This window comes from Lepidochelys kempii, chromosome 3, assembly GCF_965140265.1.
Source record: "Lepidochelys kempii isolate rLepKem1 chromosome 3, rLepKem1.hap2, whole genome shotgun sequence".
Taxonomy (NCBI): Eukaryota; Metazoa; Chordata; order Testudines; family Cheloniidae; genus Lepidochelys; species Lepidochelys kempii.
Window position 1 is genome coordinate 85,796,255 of NC_133258.1, and position 17,070 is coordinate 85,813,324.

Sequence of the window (17,070 nt, forward strand, 5' to 3'; positions counted from 1 at the left end):
GTCATTCAAGGCTGGTACAAATAGACAGCTGAAAAAGTAATACTTTCTTCTGTGCATTTCCCATGAAATGTAAAGAAGTGCATAGTAATTCCACTGGAGAACTCGCAGAATGTAAAAAGTAATTTCATTAGCAGTACAGGACATTTAACACACTTATTTTACAATGGGCAATGTTACACATAAAACAGAAAATCCTAGTTGCATGATAAACAGTTTAGTAGGTGGACATCACTAAAATGCTATGGTTTTAAGATCATTTGAATGTGGTTACAATGTTTATTAAATAAAAGTTTTTGAAACATTTCAGTATACATGTTTTGATACAAGAACTTGCTGTTTCAATCTTCCAGTTCAAAAGGTGACGGTGTGGTTTTTCTTAATTTAAATATGTTCATTTAACTTGAAGAACAAATCATAACACGCTTGTCAAAGATTGGAAACATTACTGTAAATACAGCACATGATTCCTGAAAGAGCAAAGTTACAACCATCTACAGGTACATAGTCATAAACAAAAAGTGCAATCCAATTGAAAAAATTCATGCTTGGCAAATGCCAAAAATTAGATCACTGGCTTTCAGAATCTCACCAGTGTTTACAAGTTTGCAGTAAAATTATCATGTTCAGGGTACTACTGCATCAGCATGGCTCATTCAATCTGAAATGAGTTTCCTCTGCAACAGAACCCATATACTGTATGTACAGGTATGTATATATATTATATATATATATTATATATAAAAAAAGCAAAAAACAAACACCTGTCCTGATTTTTTTTGTTAAAACATGAAAAAAAATGTTTTAGACAAAGAGGCCACTTTTGGAAAATAATACTTTGAGTTGAATTGGGAGAAGACTAGTTAAAATCACATAGGTTTCGCATTTTTTAAAAAGGAAAGCACTAAGATCAGTTATTGGCACTAAGTTACTATTTACACTGAACAGAGGTTTTGCAGTTTACATAACATCAATACAATGCAGTTTCTGAGTCTCTGATTAAGAAAAAACAAGTGTTTTTCTCCTTGTCATAGAGGACATTCAGATTATTAGGACAAGTGGTCATGGACAAGTTCTGTAGAAGTTCTCAACTTCAGACTCATGTGCATTCTGGTGCTGGAAGATGCTGCACTTTGGCAAAGCGGGTCACTGAGTTGGAAGCTAATGAGGTGGGGGGGGGGAGGGACACCTGATAATGACAGTCTGTGTAGACCAGGAATTTACAGGTTGTCACCAGGCTGGTACTGGGGTTCTGTTGCAGTAAAGTAGTCTTCAAGGAAACCCTGCAAATATTCAAAAGTTGGACGTTCCTCTGGGTCTTTTTTCCAGCAGTGAATCATAAGCTCATGCAGGGAGATGGGACAGTCCTGAGGACACGGCATCCTATAACCACGTTCTACCTGTTCCAAGACTTCACGGTTATTCATACCTACAAAGAGGCAATGTGAAATGGTCTCTGTTAAAATATATAGACTTCTTCATGTATAATACATACACTTTTCTCAAATCAGTCCTTTGAGAAAACACAGCACACAAACACAAACACACAAACAGTTCCAGCTTTACAACCACGCCAGGATAAACTGGATCCATTTTCTTCCTAGGCAATGAACTCATCTAAACCACAGATCAGTAAAACGCTGCTCTCAGGAATACCCCTATATCCACTCCGCTGACTTCAAATGAGTTGTCATGAGTGTAACAAAGGGAAGACTGTGGCGATGTGTCAATAGATAGTTGTGCAATTGTCTGTGAAAAGGTTTGTTTAGAGTTATTACAGCCTTTTGGTATACAGAGCTTCCCCCCCTCCCCCCAATCACAATCCTAAGAGTTTTTTTAAAATATGAAAACTAACTTTTAAAAAGGCTCAATTTGAGCTTGTTGAATTTTAAAAAAATATTTCAGTACTTGCTGGGAATGTGATGGGCAGATTTCAATAAGAATACAAATGACACTGCTTTTAGACTATCAGATATCACTGACAGCATCTCTAATATTTATACAGAAGTTTATTGTTATTGGTGACCTATAGTCCCTTGTTCTGCATCTGACTTTGTTCATCCTGTGCTACTTGATATTAACTGCAGAATTTGGTTTGACAGAAAACTGTAAATGTTACATATGGGAGTGCCATTTTAAGAATTTGGTTTAGTGCCAGTGTAGTTTTGAACACACTTGTTCCTTCTATTACTTCCTATCGAAAGAGAACAAGTTTGTTCTGAATGAGGAGATGGGTAAAATATAAACAAAACAACCCTGCTCACAAGACCAACCCTCCCTGCAGAGACACAGCTCCTCCATGATCCTGCTCCTCGTGCTGCGAGATATACTCCCCACTATGCGTTTCACTGCCAGACATCTGCCTTCCTTATCTGTGCCTTAGCTTTCCATTTCTCCCTCCCAGTAACAGATCATTCAGTTGAATTTTTTTCACCCTAAGTAACTGAAACATATTAGCAACTTTCACTTCAGCTTAACTAAATTCTTTGACATTTTTCTTGATTTTTTAATAATGTAAAGGAAAATTCCAGTGCCCCTGCCATATGGAAGTATTTACCAGAAAATATATACATTAATTACACCTTAAATGGCAGCTTGGATTCCAGCTTGCTAGTACTGAAACAAGTTTTCGGCCAAGCTATACCTGCTGACTTAGTGTCCTTAACCCTGTGGGTTCGGCTGAGAAACTCTGTAGTATTTCAGACTCTAAACACACTAGACCAGCCGGACCTTTGGCATATCTTAAAAGTCGGCTACATACCAAATGGACATCCAGATGGGCCTCATTTGTCAACATGTAACTTCCAAAATACATCCCATCAGTGCTCTGCAAGCCCTTCACCAGAAACCAAAGGTGATGTTTCTAGGTCTCACTGTTTTTGAGACACACTATCAGAGCACTGAAAATCTGTCATGCAGGCAAAATGTCCTTAAGTATTTGTTTCATGCCACCAATGTACAATGTATATAATACACAAAAGCATAAAGACAGCTCTTGCCCCAAAGAGATTACAACTGAAAAGACAGGCACATAAGAGGTGGTATGCCCTGGGAAATACAGAAGCTGGATGACAAGGTTTTGTGTTTTCAATTACAAATGCCTCTAATTTTTCAAACTCTCATCTTTGAATCAGCTGGGTCAAGTCACCTCACATTTTGGTGTAAAAATCTCTTCAGTGCTTTTTGTCCCTCACAGGCTAAATTATAATTCTTTCAACCTTGAATAAATAAGTTGTTATTAGTAACATAGGTAAAAAATATTGTTTGTCTACATTCTAGAATTTTTATGCTGGCTGGCTCCCTTTCCATGCGAGGCAAGTACAACACAGATAGCAGCAGCACCATCACCACAAACTTTCCTCCCAGATGTGAATTAATGAGCATTTTGTTAGTCTGCGATATTCGTTCAGTATTTTTATCCAGTGTATTACTTTGTGCAGGCCAGTACATGGTGAAACTTGATAGTAGACTATATCCTGTAAGGAAAAGCCTAAGGAGAGTGTGAGGGAGGGGAAGGAGAAACCGTTCTCAACCTCTTTTTTTTTTTTTAAAACACGTGGGAAAGATTAACAAATTCCATGTACTGTGCTAACTGGAAACATATTGACATTCTCCCTCCACCCCAGAAAATCCAACTATAAAACAATGAATCTGGCTATTGCTTGTCATCCTAGTATTATCCAGAAGAATTCATCTTGCAAAGTCTGAGACTCCATCAAGCTACCCCTGGCATTCATTTCGGAAATTCATATCTCTGCCAATAGCTACAGAATCCATACTTATCCAATAAACTTTACTTTGTTTTAAATTAAATGAACTATCAATTTAAAAGGGACAGTGCCAAGATAAAAAAAATTATCTTTGAATCCATCTGTATTACTAGTCAGATATTTGATTTATTGAAATCACTTAAATCATTATGTTTATTTTGTACTTCTTATGCTGTTTGTTTACTTTCCTACAAACTTTTTAGTAGGATAAGTGAATCTAGATACGCCAGTTTCACTGTTTCTCCTACATTAGCACAAGGGTGTTGTATTTCCATTTCTAACAAAGCAGAATATTTCAATGGTTTGTACAGTTCACTTCTAGTCTAAAAAAAATCCAACCTTTTCAGTTACTTAAACACATACAGTCAGTTGTATCTGTAGGTTTCCAAACCCTTTAAAAGTTCTCTCCTACAAAACATACGTCTGGGAAATAAACTGCTCAATAACATCCTATTTTAGGCAGCAGAAATTTCACTGTCCTGGATTTCAGCTGCATTCAAACTTTTTCTAGAACTAGCATTTGGGCCAGGGAAAATATTTGCACTTAAGTTGTAAAAGGCAATTTTTCTATTAGCTCCTGATTCCACCAAAGGCGTCAGAAAACACATTGCTTTATTGGTGAAGGATGTTGCCATTTGAAAACAACACATCTCTTTCCTGTCTCAGGTTATTAGAGATTTGCATGTGAATCACTAACGCTGCTGGGAAGCTATACAAATCTGCTGCCCAAAGCTATACAGATCAGACACAGAGAAGCTCTCCTACCTGGTTTACCTAGAAAAGCTCTGACAGAGTTTCTCACTCCCGATCACTCTCCTTTATTTTGGAGGAAAGGGATGGAGTGTCATAAATGGAATCTAAAAGCTCAGTTCTGGCTTGTGGAGAAGTCCCACTAGCAAACAAAGGGCTTGTCTACACTGGCACTTTACAGCGCTGCAACTTTCTCGCTCAGGGGTGTGGAAAAATACCCTGAGCGCTGCAAGTTTCCGCGCTGTAAAGTGGCAGCTCAGACAGTGCACTAGTGCTGCCAGCTAGGCCTGTCGTGGGGGTGGGTTTTTTGGAGCACGGGGAGAGCTCTCTCCCAGAGCTCTGCTCTGACTACACAAGCCACGTTAAAGTGCAGCCGCGGCAGGGCTTTCATGTTGCCAGTGAAGACGTGCCCAAACTGAGGAAGAGTGCTGCAGGCTGTCTTCTGAGGACTCCCTTGTCAGCCCTGGAGCAGAAGGCAGAGTCGAGGGGGAGGGGCACGCATGCTACAGAGACTGTGGACAGCACTCAGGGAACAGGTTTCTGGACCTTAGCTCCAAAGGGCTGTCTAAATTTCAGCAGCGGCCTCTTTAGCCCTAAATCAGGAGTGTGCAGTGATGGCTTTATGCTAGTTTACTCCCCTACTCCTTTTCCCTGGGCCGAGTTTTGTGCTGCATCTTTTAAAGGCACAGCATATAACCACACTCTAAATTAAACTGGGATATTTCGGGACACCCATGATTTGTCATATCTTTTTCACAGGTTAATTTAGATTTCTCTTCCTACGGAGCTCTTACTATGATGATCCAAAGGATATCTCCCTTAAATAAAAGCTTTCCCAATTCCTGCATTATACAGCCATGCTGCCACCTCTGCATGAATTACTTCCCTGTCCCAGTTTGCCATACAATCACCCTCTCCGCCTTCACGTTCCTTCACTAAATGTTTCTTCTGGGCTACCCATAAAAAGTGAGTTATATGTATAGCTGTAACACAATCAAACCTCAAAATCAACCTCACAGCTAATTTCTCACAATACCTTTTGCGTCTTTAAGACTGTATCTCACTACTTGTTTAGCATCAATGCGCTTGGTACTTGTACAATAACAAAGTAAAACTGTCCTTACCTTGACAATTTTAGTCTAAGGCCAGGTCTTCACTACCATGGGATAACTAACCCACATAAGCTCCCTGCTGTAAAACCTTGTGGAAACAAGGCACTTGAGTACTACTGTGAGGGACAGTAGGTGAGGTCAACCAGAGATGTGAGGAAAAGTGCTGACCTTGCCTAGCTACCTAATGGTAAAGACTATAGTGCCTAGTCTCCACTAGGGTTTTACAGCAGGATAGCTAATGCACGTTAGTAAAAAACACCTTCTTTGCAGTGAAGAAACAGCTATACCCTAAAATCATCAGGGTAGGAACAGTTTAATTTGGGTATTGTACATTACCCACCTTATTACCGACACTACACAAACAATAAGGATCCCTCTCTGCTTCATTCGAGGTGCTGCAGGTTTGTAGACTGAACTGGGTGTTGAACCCAGTGGCAGAGATTTGTGAAGCCAGCTCCCGAGACCCTGGCATCAATATTTCTTTTTCTCTAGGTGCTCAAAAAAAAACCAAACTAGAGAAGCACATCTGGATCGCGTGTGTCTCATTTCCTTGTTTACTATACCAAAAATATATATTGAAGTACCTCTGCAAGAGAAAGGCAAATACCAGATCAAACAACTGTATCCTTCAAAGCCAATGTTCTTAGTCAGAGAATCGTGTATATTTATCTGTAAAATGTGATGCCACAGTCACTAAGTAGCATTTGTTAGCTAAAGATGAAGTACAGTCAATTGTATCATGATGTTGTAATCCTTCATATGATATCCTTTTTTCCATGTGTGATATTAAATAGTTTGAGACATGTTTAAATTGCATTTAACTCTGTACAACATAAGAATAAATTCGGTCAACAGCTAAGAAAAACTGTCTGTCTACCCCTCAGATGGCATTGATACCCTTACTTATGCTATGGGTCAGATTTTAAGAAAATGTCCTCTAATAGGCAGAGACATCTGCATATGCAGACAGCATTCAGCACAAAAACCGAGTAGCTATCAACTTTGGGTGTGTGAATGAGGGTGCCAATTTGGAGGCAATTTTTAAAGAGGCCCATCAAAAAGGCCAAGTTTCAGTTTTACAAAAACAAAAGCAGGAGTTGTCTTTGGAAGATGAAGCTCAGGCTGAGTCAGCAAAGTTGACAGGTGGACTGGGTAAAAGTTCCAGCTCTGGCCCATCTCTGGGCCTCATTCTTCACTCTGTTACACCAGCATAAAAACCAGTGTAACTCCAGAGCAGTCAGTGGAGCTGCACCAGAGTAAAACCAGTGTAAGAGTGAAGGATCAGGCTACTTTTATACTCACATACCCAAGCTAATATACTTACCTAGCCACACCCCAAGGGGGACAACCACTGGAAAGGCCAAGAAAGAGGCAACACCACACTTTCAAACCCTCAAGAGGGAAGAAAATTATCCATTTTTAAAAATGGTTTTTGTTATCATTTCCTATGTATTTTTTTCCTAAAGCAAGAATAATCCTCATGGCATTAGCTAATATTTTCCAGAAACAGCTTGGATATTTTGAGCTAACAGCCGAATGACTGACTCTTCCTCACAGTGAACAGTATCTTATGACCCAAACAGTCCCGCTGAAATCCATGGGAGAGTGTCTGCGTATATGTAATAGGTACTATTTGCCGTGAGACGTGGTTGCACAACTGGGCCCTTAGCGTTTGTAAACAGAGCTTTGCTATTTTCCAAAGGCCACACTCGGATGGAATTCCGTACAGGATTTGATGACACTGTGGCAGATACTTCTCCAAGTAGAGCATGTACATATGCTGCTGTTCCGTGCATGCACATACTAATAGCAATTTTAACACCAGAAAGCAGGACAGGCAAGACAGATGTGCTTGGTCAGTGTAGCTGGAATGTGTGGCTGCACTGCCTGAAAAGCAACATTTTAAACAATAATCCTGCCACACAACAGCCAAAGAATTGTAGCCTCCTACTTCTGAACTGAAAGAGAAGATTAAGATCCAAGGGGAATCTAGGTAAAGCAAAAACAGAAAAACTAAAAATAAGTTGATATTCATTTTGGCTTTGGTTCTCTCACAGCCCATATAGTTTTTATTTCCCTCCCATGTACTAATAGTGACTAATACTGTTGAAGTTGCTTACTTCAAGCCCCTGTCTTATAAAGGGTTAAAGAGAGCACCAATAAATTAACTGAACATTGCAGCCCATCTGTTAAGAAATCATGCTACTGCTGGCAGGGATTGCTAGGGCTGTGGTGTAAGGTTTAATTGTGAGCCTTGACATCTCCTTAATCTCTGCCTCCTTTTCATCACAGTGTCTGAGGCTCACAGCTTCGCCTCCGTCTCACCCAAAATGGAGCACTGGGGTGCTTGATTTGCAGACTGAGGGAGAGAGAATACCGTACTTCCCATTCATACCCACCATATTTCCCCCTCCTCTGTCTGTCTTCCCTTTTCTGCTCTACATTGTGTCTGCCCCATTTTACCCAAACAAAACAAGATGATAAAATAACCCTTTTGCCCCAGGTATTCTATGGCATGGTATCTCTCTGCATGCAGACCTGTAGGTTCACGCCTGGTCAAACGATCCACAGACAGGTTTCAGAGTAACAGCCGTGTTAGTCTGTATTCGCAAAAAGAAAGGGAGTACTTGTGGCACCTTAGAGACTAACCAATTTATTTGAGCATAAGCTTTCGTGAGCTACAGCTCACTTCATCGGATGCATGCTGTGGAAACTGCAGAAGACATTATATACACAGAGACCATGAAACAATACCTCCTCACACCCCACTCTCCTGCTGGTAATAGCAAGGTGGGCCATCCTTGATTTTCATACACATTGTAAGGAGAGTGGTCACTTTGGATAAGCTATTACCAGCAGGAGAGCGAGTTTGTGTGTGTGGTTTTTGGAAAAAGGGGGGGGAGGTGAGAAAACCTGGATTTGTGCTGGAAATGGCCCACCTTGATTATCATACACATTGTAAGGAGAGTGATCACTTTAGATAAGCTATTACCAGCAGGAGAGTGGGGTGGGAGGAGGTATTGTTTCATGGTCTCTGTGTATATAATGTCTTCTGCAGTTTCCACAGTATGCATCCGATGAAGTGAGCTGTAGCTCACGAAAGCTTATGCTCAAATAAATTGGTTAGTCTCTAAGGTGCCACAAGTACTCCTTGATCCACAGACATTCTATCATCTCTTGGAGCACATCTCAAGTGAGGGTGTTTTCTTTTTTCCAGCCCCCAAGACTATAAGCAGCAGTGTCTGTAGACTGTATCCTTAACTCTCTTCAGAAGCTAGTATTTGATATGGCTTTGACTGCTTTGATAATTATAGAAATTGACTCTACAGCATCACACAAACTGTTTTAGCATCCTTTCAATTATAACCTACCTACCTATAATCTTTCAATTATAACTTGTTATAGCATACAAAACCCGCGCACTAATAACCTTTATCAGTGCTTAACTATTTGGACAAGTCTTAAGGAAAAATACAAAGGGTCTAGACATTCTAGTTTTCTCATTTCACAGACTGTATTCACAATGTTAAGGAAAGAAGAAATGTATTCTCCATGAAGTGCACTGTTGCCACCATTTCCTTCCCCCTCAAGCCACATGAACACCTCTCTCCTTAGAAGCTGTTAAGAGTGAAACTGTCCCTTCTGAAAACGTGCACAAGCACGTCCACTCATCTTTAATGTAAGTATCACTCCATAACAGGATTTCAACAAAGAAAGTAACAGGCCCTCACTTTCCCCTCCCTAGAGGATTTAAATCTTTTGTGAACCTGCTCTGGACTGGTACCTACATGTTGCATAAATAATTTTTTTCACTTCCATCGGTTTTTATACCCAGGATTGAGATTTAGAAGTATTTAAATAGAGTTCTGGCAACGTCAGGTATCAAAGCTAGTACAACTAGACTGATGTATAAATGGATAAATCCATTCTGTATCTTATCTACTGATATTAAAAAAAAAATTGAATGCAAATGCTACTGTGACTTATTTGGGCTAAAATACAGTATTTTACATTGTCTTAATTATTTTGCTGGAAACAAATGATCAATTTAATTGATATCAGTAAAAAGAAATTAGAATGAAGGTAGGTTAGATTTACTGTCCAGACACCACCCTTATAATGGCATGGACACATTAGGGCCCTAAATTAGGAAAATGTTTAGGCATATGCGCAACTTTAAGCATGTGAGTACAATCCCACCTGAATTCAATGGAACTGCTTACATGTAAAGTTATGAATGCGCTTAAGAACCTTCCTAAATTGAGACCTAGATTAGTATTGTCGACTGCTTTTCTTACCTGGATATGGCACTCTCCCTTTTGTTACAAGCTCTGTGAGTAATATTCCAAAAGACCATACATCTGATTTTATTGTGAACCTTCCATACAATGCTGCTTCTGGCGCAGTCCATTTAATGGGGAACTTTGCACCTAGTGAAAGAAACAAATGAATTATGAACAAGATGTGGGCAGTACAGGCGTAACAAATGACGGTTTCATTCTGTGGGTGCTGCAACAGTCAAAGTTCTGCACAGAGACATTAGCAAATAACTCAGTGGAATATGGTCAAGGCTGTAATGTGTGATTCACAGGAAGTAGGGTGGGTAGAATTTGTGAAGGGAAGGGAAGGCTTAAGAGGGGCTTGTGGGATCATAGAATCGTAGAAGATTAGGATTGGAAGAGACCTCAGGAGGTCATCTAGGCCAACCCCCTGCTCAAAGCAGGACCAACACCAACTAAATCATCCCAGCCAGGGCTTTGTCAAGCCAAGCCTTAAAAACCTCTAAGGATAGAGATTCCACCACCTCCCTAGGTAACCCATTCCAGTGCTTCACCACCCTCCTAGTGAAATAGGATTTCCTAATATCCAACATAGACCTCCCCCACTGCAACTTGAGACCATTACTCCTTGTTCTGTCGTCTGCCACCACAGAGAACAGCTGAGCTCCATCCTCTTTGGAATCCCCCTTCAGGTACTTGAAGGCTGCTATCAAATCCCCCCCTTACTCTTCTCTTCTGCAGACTAAAACACGCCCAGTTCCCTCAGCCTCTCTTTGTAAGTCATGTGCCCCAGCCCCCTGATCATTTTCATTGCCCTCCACTGGACTCTCTCCAATTTATCCACATCCTTTCTGTAGTGGGGAGCCCAAAACTGGACGTAACACTCCAGATGTGGCTTCACCAGTGCCGAATAGAGGGGAACAATCACTTCCCTTAATCTGCTGGCAGTGCTCCTACTAATGCAGCCCAATATGCCATTAGCCTTCTTGGCAACAAGGGCACACTGTTGACTCATATCCCAGTTTCCCATCCACTGTAACCCCTAGGTCCTTTTCTGCAGACCTGCTGCTTAGCCAGTCGGTCCCCAGCCTGTAGCGGTGCATGGGATTCTTCCGTCCTAAGTGCAGGACTCTGTACTTGTCTTTGTTGAACCTCATCAGATTTCTTTTAACGCAATCCTCCCATTTGTCTGGACCCTATCCCTCTCCCCCCAGCTTAGTGGCATCTGTGAACTTGCTGAGGGTGCAATCCATCCCATCATCTAGATCATTTACAAAGCTCTGGAACAAAACCAGCCCCAGGACCAACCCCGGGGTACTCTGCTTGATACCACCTGCCAACTAGACATCGAGCCATTGATCACTACCCGTTGAGCCTGACATTCTAGCCAGCTTTTTATCCACCTTATATTCCATTCATCCAATCCATACTTTTTTAACTTGCTGGCAAGAATTCTGTGGGAGACCGTATCAAAAGCTTTGCTAAAGTCAAGATATACCACGTCCATTGCTTTCCCCATATCCACAGAGCTAGTTATCTCAACATAGAAGGCAGTCAGATTTGTCAGGCATGACTTGCCCTTGGTGTATCCATGTTGACTGTTCCTGATCACCTTCCTCTCCTCCAAGTGCTTCAGAATGGTTTTCTTGAGGACCTGCTCCATAATTTTTCCAGGGACTGAAGTGAGGCTGTCTCTCTCTCCCCCAAGGTCCTTGTTAACATGTTTCTCTCAGAGACACATTGTCAAAGAATTTAAACTCAACATTGAGGTTTTATAAAAAAGAAATTTTAAAAACCAATAGAAACTTTTGTGCATGTTTTCTCCCAATAAAAATGTTTTCAATTAACATTTCCCTGCAGCAGTCACAACTCAAACATTGCTACGCCATGCTAGTGCATGAGAATAGAAGTGAAATTTATTAGAAACACACCTTTCTAGCTTCACTGTCCAAAGGGAGCAAAAATACAAACAGTAAACCATACATTAAAAATGTTACATGTTACTGGTAACATGCAAGGATTAAAAAAAAATACTGCAAATGAAGTTTCTTTGGATGTGATGTCAGGGCAGAATTTTGGCCTGTGATTTATATCTCGACAATGTCCTTTTATGTTCCCTGAACTGAAAAGTCTGTAGTGATGTGCAGTTCTAATGTGTTCATCCATCATCATAGCATATAGGTACCAATGGTGGCAACAGGGTTGATTTTTGCCTTTATCAGTCAGTAAAATAATGGGTCTTTAAACATTGATTTATTTGCTTTTCCAATCATTAAAACATTTTTCTACAAAAATGGTAAAGTATTACTTTTAAAAAAATCTTGCAGTATAATTAAGTGGCATTACCTTTTTCTGATTCCTAGTGGCAAACACTCTCAAACTGTGAAACATATTGAATTAGTGAGAATTGTTAGTGTTTGCTCATAGAAGTTGTTTAGCTTTAAAAAGATTCATGGAAATCACAACTTTGACAAATAACTTCTAGGTAGTTAATTTACTGCACTACTTATAGTAATTTGCTAATACTGTTTTGCTATCTCATTCAGTGATCAGTGCCTTGAATTTTCTCCTGTTCTAAGCAATATGACTTGGGCTCAGAATACAAAGTAGACAAAGTAAATTTTGAGTTCCTTTAATTGGTAAAACGCCAGACATTATTTAAATATATTGTAGGAATAATTTTAAACTCAAGAGCTGAATTATTTACCAATACATATTGCTGAAGCAAATGGAACACAGGTTGAGTTGCTTAGGTAAGTCTTGCCAAACTTAAAGACACAGCCCCAACGTTTTCAAATATGGGTGCCTGAAGTGAGGAACCCTTGTAGATACCCCTATAAACATAGCCTGACTCCACAGTGTTCTGCACCTGCAGCTCCTGCTGACTTCAGTGGGACTTGCAGATGCTCAGGATGTCTGAAAGCCAGGCCGTTTCATACTTATGTGGGTGAACACAGATCTAGGAGCCTAATTTTAGGCATTCAGGTTTGAAAATTTTGGCTATGAGCACATTCTCTTATGTTATTTCCTTAAGGGACTGGTCTGAGATTACAAAACTTCCTGTCAAAATTTGCAGAGAACCGCCTTATCCTCTTCTAAATGATTCCTTAAAATCTATCTTAGAGGTGGTGTCTACAAATCATTGCTGTGTGCAACGGATGAGAATGGCTGTCTGGACCCCTCATCCCCCCTCAGCATCAGCATTGGCTGTAGGAGGCTGGCCCCTACCTGGTTTCCCCAATTACTGGCAATGCTGAGGAGTGAGGACTACGAGCCTCGCACAGCTCTCTAGAGAAAGCGTGAAATGCGCATCTGTATGGTTAACATTTTGTATAGGTTTGGATTACTGCTCCAGATGGCCCTGACCTGCTTGAAGATCCACACATGTCACAAGGAAGTGGGCAGATGAGTATCCTGACAGATGCCATGCTCTAAACTGGCAGAGCCATCACTGTGTGGTGGGGCGGGAGCACTGTGAGATTGCACCGAGAGACCCAATTGTGCTGCTGCAATTGCAATGTTTGCATTTCATGTTCACACCAGCACTGCAATAGTGTAGAGGGCCATGTTGCAGTGTATGACACTGTCTAGCCTGCAATCACAGTGATGGTGCGAAGTGTTTGCTGTACATCACCTCTGTAAGAAGCTGTAGGTGCTTTTATAGGTGGCTAAGGGATCGCAACACCAAAATGCTATAGTGTAGACAAGCCTTCTGAGAGCAAGGGGGTGGTTGATCAGCAGTGCTGGCAACCTTGAAGGGGATATGGCCAAGGCCTGGCCTCCCTTTTAGCACCAATCCACACAAGAGATTCACTTCATGGACACTACGGTGCTAATAAGCGATGGTCACATAAACACCACCCTATATCGGAAACCTACTGACCGCTTTGCCTACCTACATGCCTCCAGCTTTCATCCAGACCACACCACACGATCCATTGTCTAAAGCCAAGCTCTACGATACAACCGCATTTGCCCCAACCCCGCAGAGAGAGACAAACACCTACAAGATCTCTATCAAGCATTCTTACAACTACAATACCCACCTGCGGAAGTGAAGAAACAGATTGACAGAGCCAGAAGAGTACCCAGAAGTTACCTACTACAGGACAGGCCTAACAAAGAAAATAACAGAACGCCACTAGCCGTCACCTTCAGCCCCCAACTAAAACCTCTCCAACGCAACATCAAGGATCTACAACCTATCCTGAAGGATGACTCAACACTCTCACAGATCTTGGGAGACAGGCCAGTCCTTGCTTACAGACAGCCCCCTAACCTGAAGCAAATACTCACAAGCACCCACACACCACACAGCAAAACCACTAACCCAAGAACCTATCCTTGCAACATAGCCCGTTGCCAACTGTGTCCACATATCTATTCAGGGGACACCATCATAGGGCCTAATCACGTCAGCCACACTATCAGAGGCTTGTTCACCTGCACAACTACCAATGTGATATATGCCATCATGTGCCGGCAATGCCCCTCTGCCATGTACATTGGTCAAACTGTACAGTCTCTACGTAAAAGAATAAATGGACACAAATCAGACGTCAAGAATTATAACATTCATAAACCAGTCGGAGAACACTTCAGTCTCTTTGGTCACTCAATTACAGACCTAAAAGTGGCAATTCTTAAAAAAAAACAAAAAAACAAAAAAACAAAAAAAAAACTTCAAAACCAGACTCCAACGAGAGACTGCTAAATTGGAATTAATTTGCAACCTGGATACAATTAACTTAGGCTTGAATAAAGACTGGGAGTGGATGGGTCATTACACAAAGTAAAACTATTTCCCCATGTCTATTCCCCCTCCACTGCTCCTCACACGTTCTTGTCAACTGCAGGAAATGGCCCACCTTGATTTTCTCTATAAAAGCCCCCCCACCCCCCAGCTCTCCTGCTGGTAAGAGCTCACCTTAGCTGATCACTCTTGTTACAGTGTGTATGGTAACACCCATTGTTTCATGTTCTCTGTGTATATAAATCTCCTCACTGTATTTTCCACTGCATGCATCCGATGAAGTGAGCTGTAGCTCACAAAAGCTTATGCTCAAATAAATTTGTTAGTCTCTAAGGTGCCACAAGTACTCCTTTTCTTTTTGATGTGCTAAGAAGTCTCATGGGCCAGATCCTCATCTGGAGTAATTTGGTTTATCTCCACTGTTGTGGATGCAACTATGCAGATTTATATTAGAGGGGGATCTGGCTCAGTGGTTTCTGCCAGAAATGTAGGTACTGTGTTTATTAAAATCTAACAGATCTGTAACGTGACTGACAAACCAATCACTATCTAAATAAATTAGGTCAGCATAGTTTGTCCTTACCCAGAAGTCAAGTCTGAACTGATTGCTTTTATCCCCACTTATCAAACAGTTTCTGAATTAATTCTGTGTGAGAGCAGCAATTCTTGTCTGGCTGTGCTACTTACATCATGGCCTTCAGACAAACAGCTAGCTCACTGGAGTCAGTGCAAGGAAATAAAGTCCACCAGACACATGGATTCTTAGGCCAGTGACTCTACTAGAAAAGGATATTAATAAGAGTCACAGGCCTGTTACTAAACTCCCTGGATGTCTGGGCAGGATGAGGAAGAACAAGGCGTCTCCAAACTAGACTTCATCAGGATCAGGAGGACAGTAAGCCCAATTTAATTCTCCTTTCCCCGACAATGCGTTTCATGATAAGAGTAGGGGGAGGAGCTGGGTGGAACTCCCAGAATGTATTTTCTCATGCTAAGGAAATCCCTCAAGGCTTTTGTTTTGTATTTTTACATTTAAAACCGTAAGAAAAACAAACACACAAAAATCTGACAATTGAAACTGTGTCCCCACTCTCCCAAAGCTGCTGCTGTATCACTGCACTCTACGCTGAAACAAACTTGTTACTACAGGTCACCAAGAACAAGCACTGGGCTTGGCAGAGTACACTACCTTTCTTGAGAAAACAAGACTCTGAGGGTATACTTTTTTTTTTTTTAAACAGAAGCTAAAACGATAAACCAAGGAAACTATTAGGTCAACTATTAGAGAATTTAGTTCAATGTTAAGTAGCATTTGGGGCTGGAAAGGGAAAGCCACAGAGATAAAAAATGCTGAAGCAAGCATGTAACAGGAAACAAGTCAGTTTTGGTAGACAAATGCTGTGTGGGAGGACCTAAGCCAAAAATGTACTATTATATCTTGTTTGCTGAGTGAACTAATATGAAATTATGAGCCTGGTAAAAAGTTAGAAACAAGAACAAGGTCCTTACCCCATCTCACCTGGGGAAATGGGTCTTGGGGGAACTCCAAGTTCTTAACAGAGCTCTGTCTCCCCTACTCAGAACCCCCAAGCCTCTCTAATTGGTCACTCTCCTGTCTGTTGAGGACAATTGGATGGGGTTTCCTTTGAAGCCCATCAGTGTTTTTTTCTCAAACACTTAGGGTTTGCTGTCGAGCAAAACGAGTCATTACTCCTTTCCTTCCATGCTACTGCTGGCCCTGGAAATGAGAGATGAAGAACAGGAACCTAACCTTGGATGTGCTGTACTGCGGTATAGTCAATTCCAAACAATGTGGTCTGGTTAGCTGGAGAACCAGGTGTCAGTTCTCTACAAAGGACTGACAGAGCACAAAGAAAACTCCCATTTCAAGAAAAATCAAAGCAGATACACCAGAGTATTGAGACAAAAATGTATCTGAGAGTTCACAAACACACATACACGAGCTACAAAAATAGCTCTAGGGGGTCTGGAAGGCATCAGAAAAATCCTTATTGTTTCATCAGTGTTGGAGTAGCATTACCACAAGTGCTGCCAATATATGCAACAGACACATGGACTGGAAAATAAATCCCATTTTACGAAGGACATTTTAAATTTGTTTCAGCTGCTTCTGCTTATAATAGGAACCACTCCTTCCCAGCAGCTCTCCCAAGCAGTCATGCCATGTGCCTGGCTAAGGCTCTACATCACTGATCTGGTTCAAAGTTCAATGGGAACAATGCCGTATGGGAAGTCTCGGGTAGAAAGTGATGCAAGGACTCTGACTCACTGGTCTGCAGGAGAGAAGGAGGCAGTAGGGAGACAATTAACTTTGAAGCTTGCTGTACAAGGCTGACACAAGCAATGCCATTTAAGACAACCAGGCAGAAAAATTAGAGCGTGACCCA

The 17,070-nt window shown here is 41.2% G+C and overlaps 1 protein-coding gene across 8 annotated transcripts in view; it reads right to left on the bottom strand.

The window, feature by feature from the left end:
- Positions 1–262: 262 nt before the first annotated feature.
- Positions 263–17,070, bottom strand: part of FYN (FYN proto-oncogene, Src family tyrosine kinase) — a 184,595-nt gene continuing 167,787 nt past the window's right edge. For 7 of the 8 annotated variants that reach the window (XM_073337073.1, XM_073337078.1, XM_073337071.1 and 4 more), the window contains 2 exons: positions 9,928–10,059; positions 263–1,426 (listed from right to left, as the gene is read on the bottom strand). In XM_073337073.1, the coding sequence (XP_073193174.1) occupies positions 1,218–1,426; positions 9,928–10,059 (341 nt within the window). In that variant the 3' untranslated portion in view covers positions 263–1,217. The remainder of the gene's footprint in view (positions 1,427–9,927; positions 10,060–17,070) is intronic. The other variant, XR_012158024.1, reaches the window with a different exon arrangement.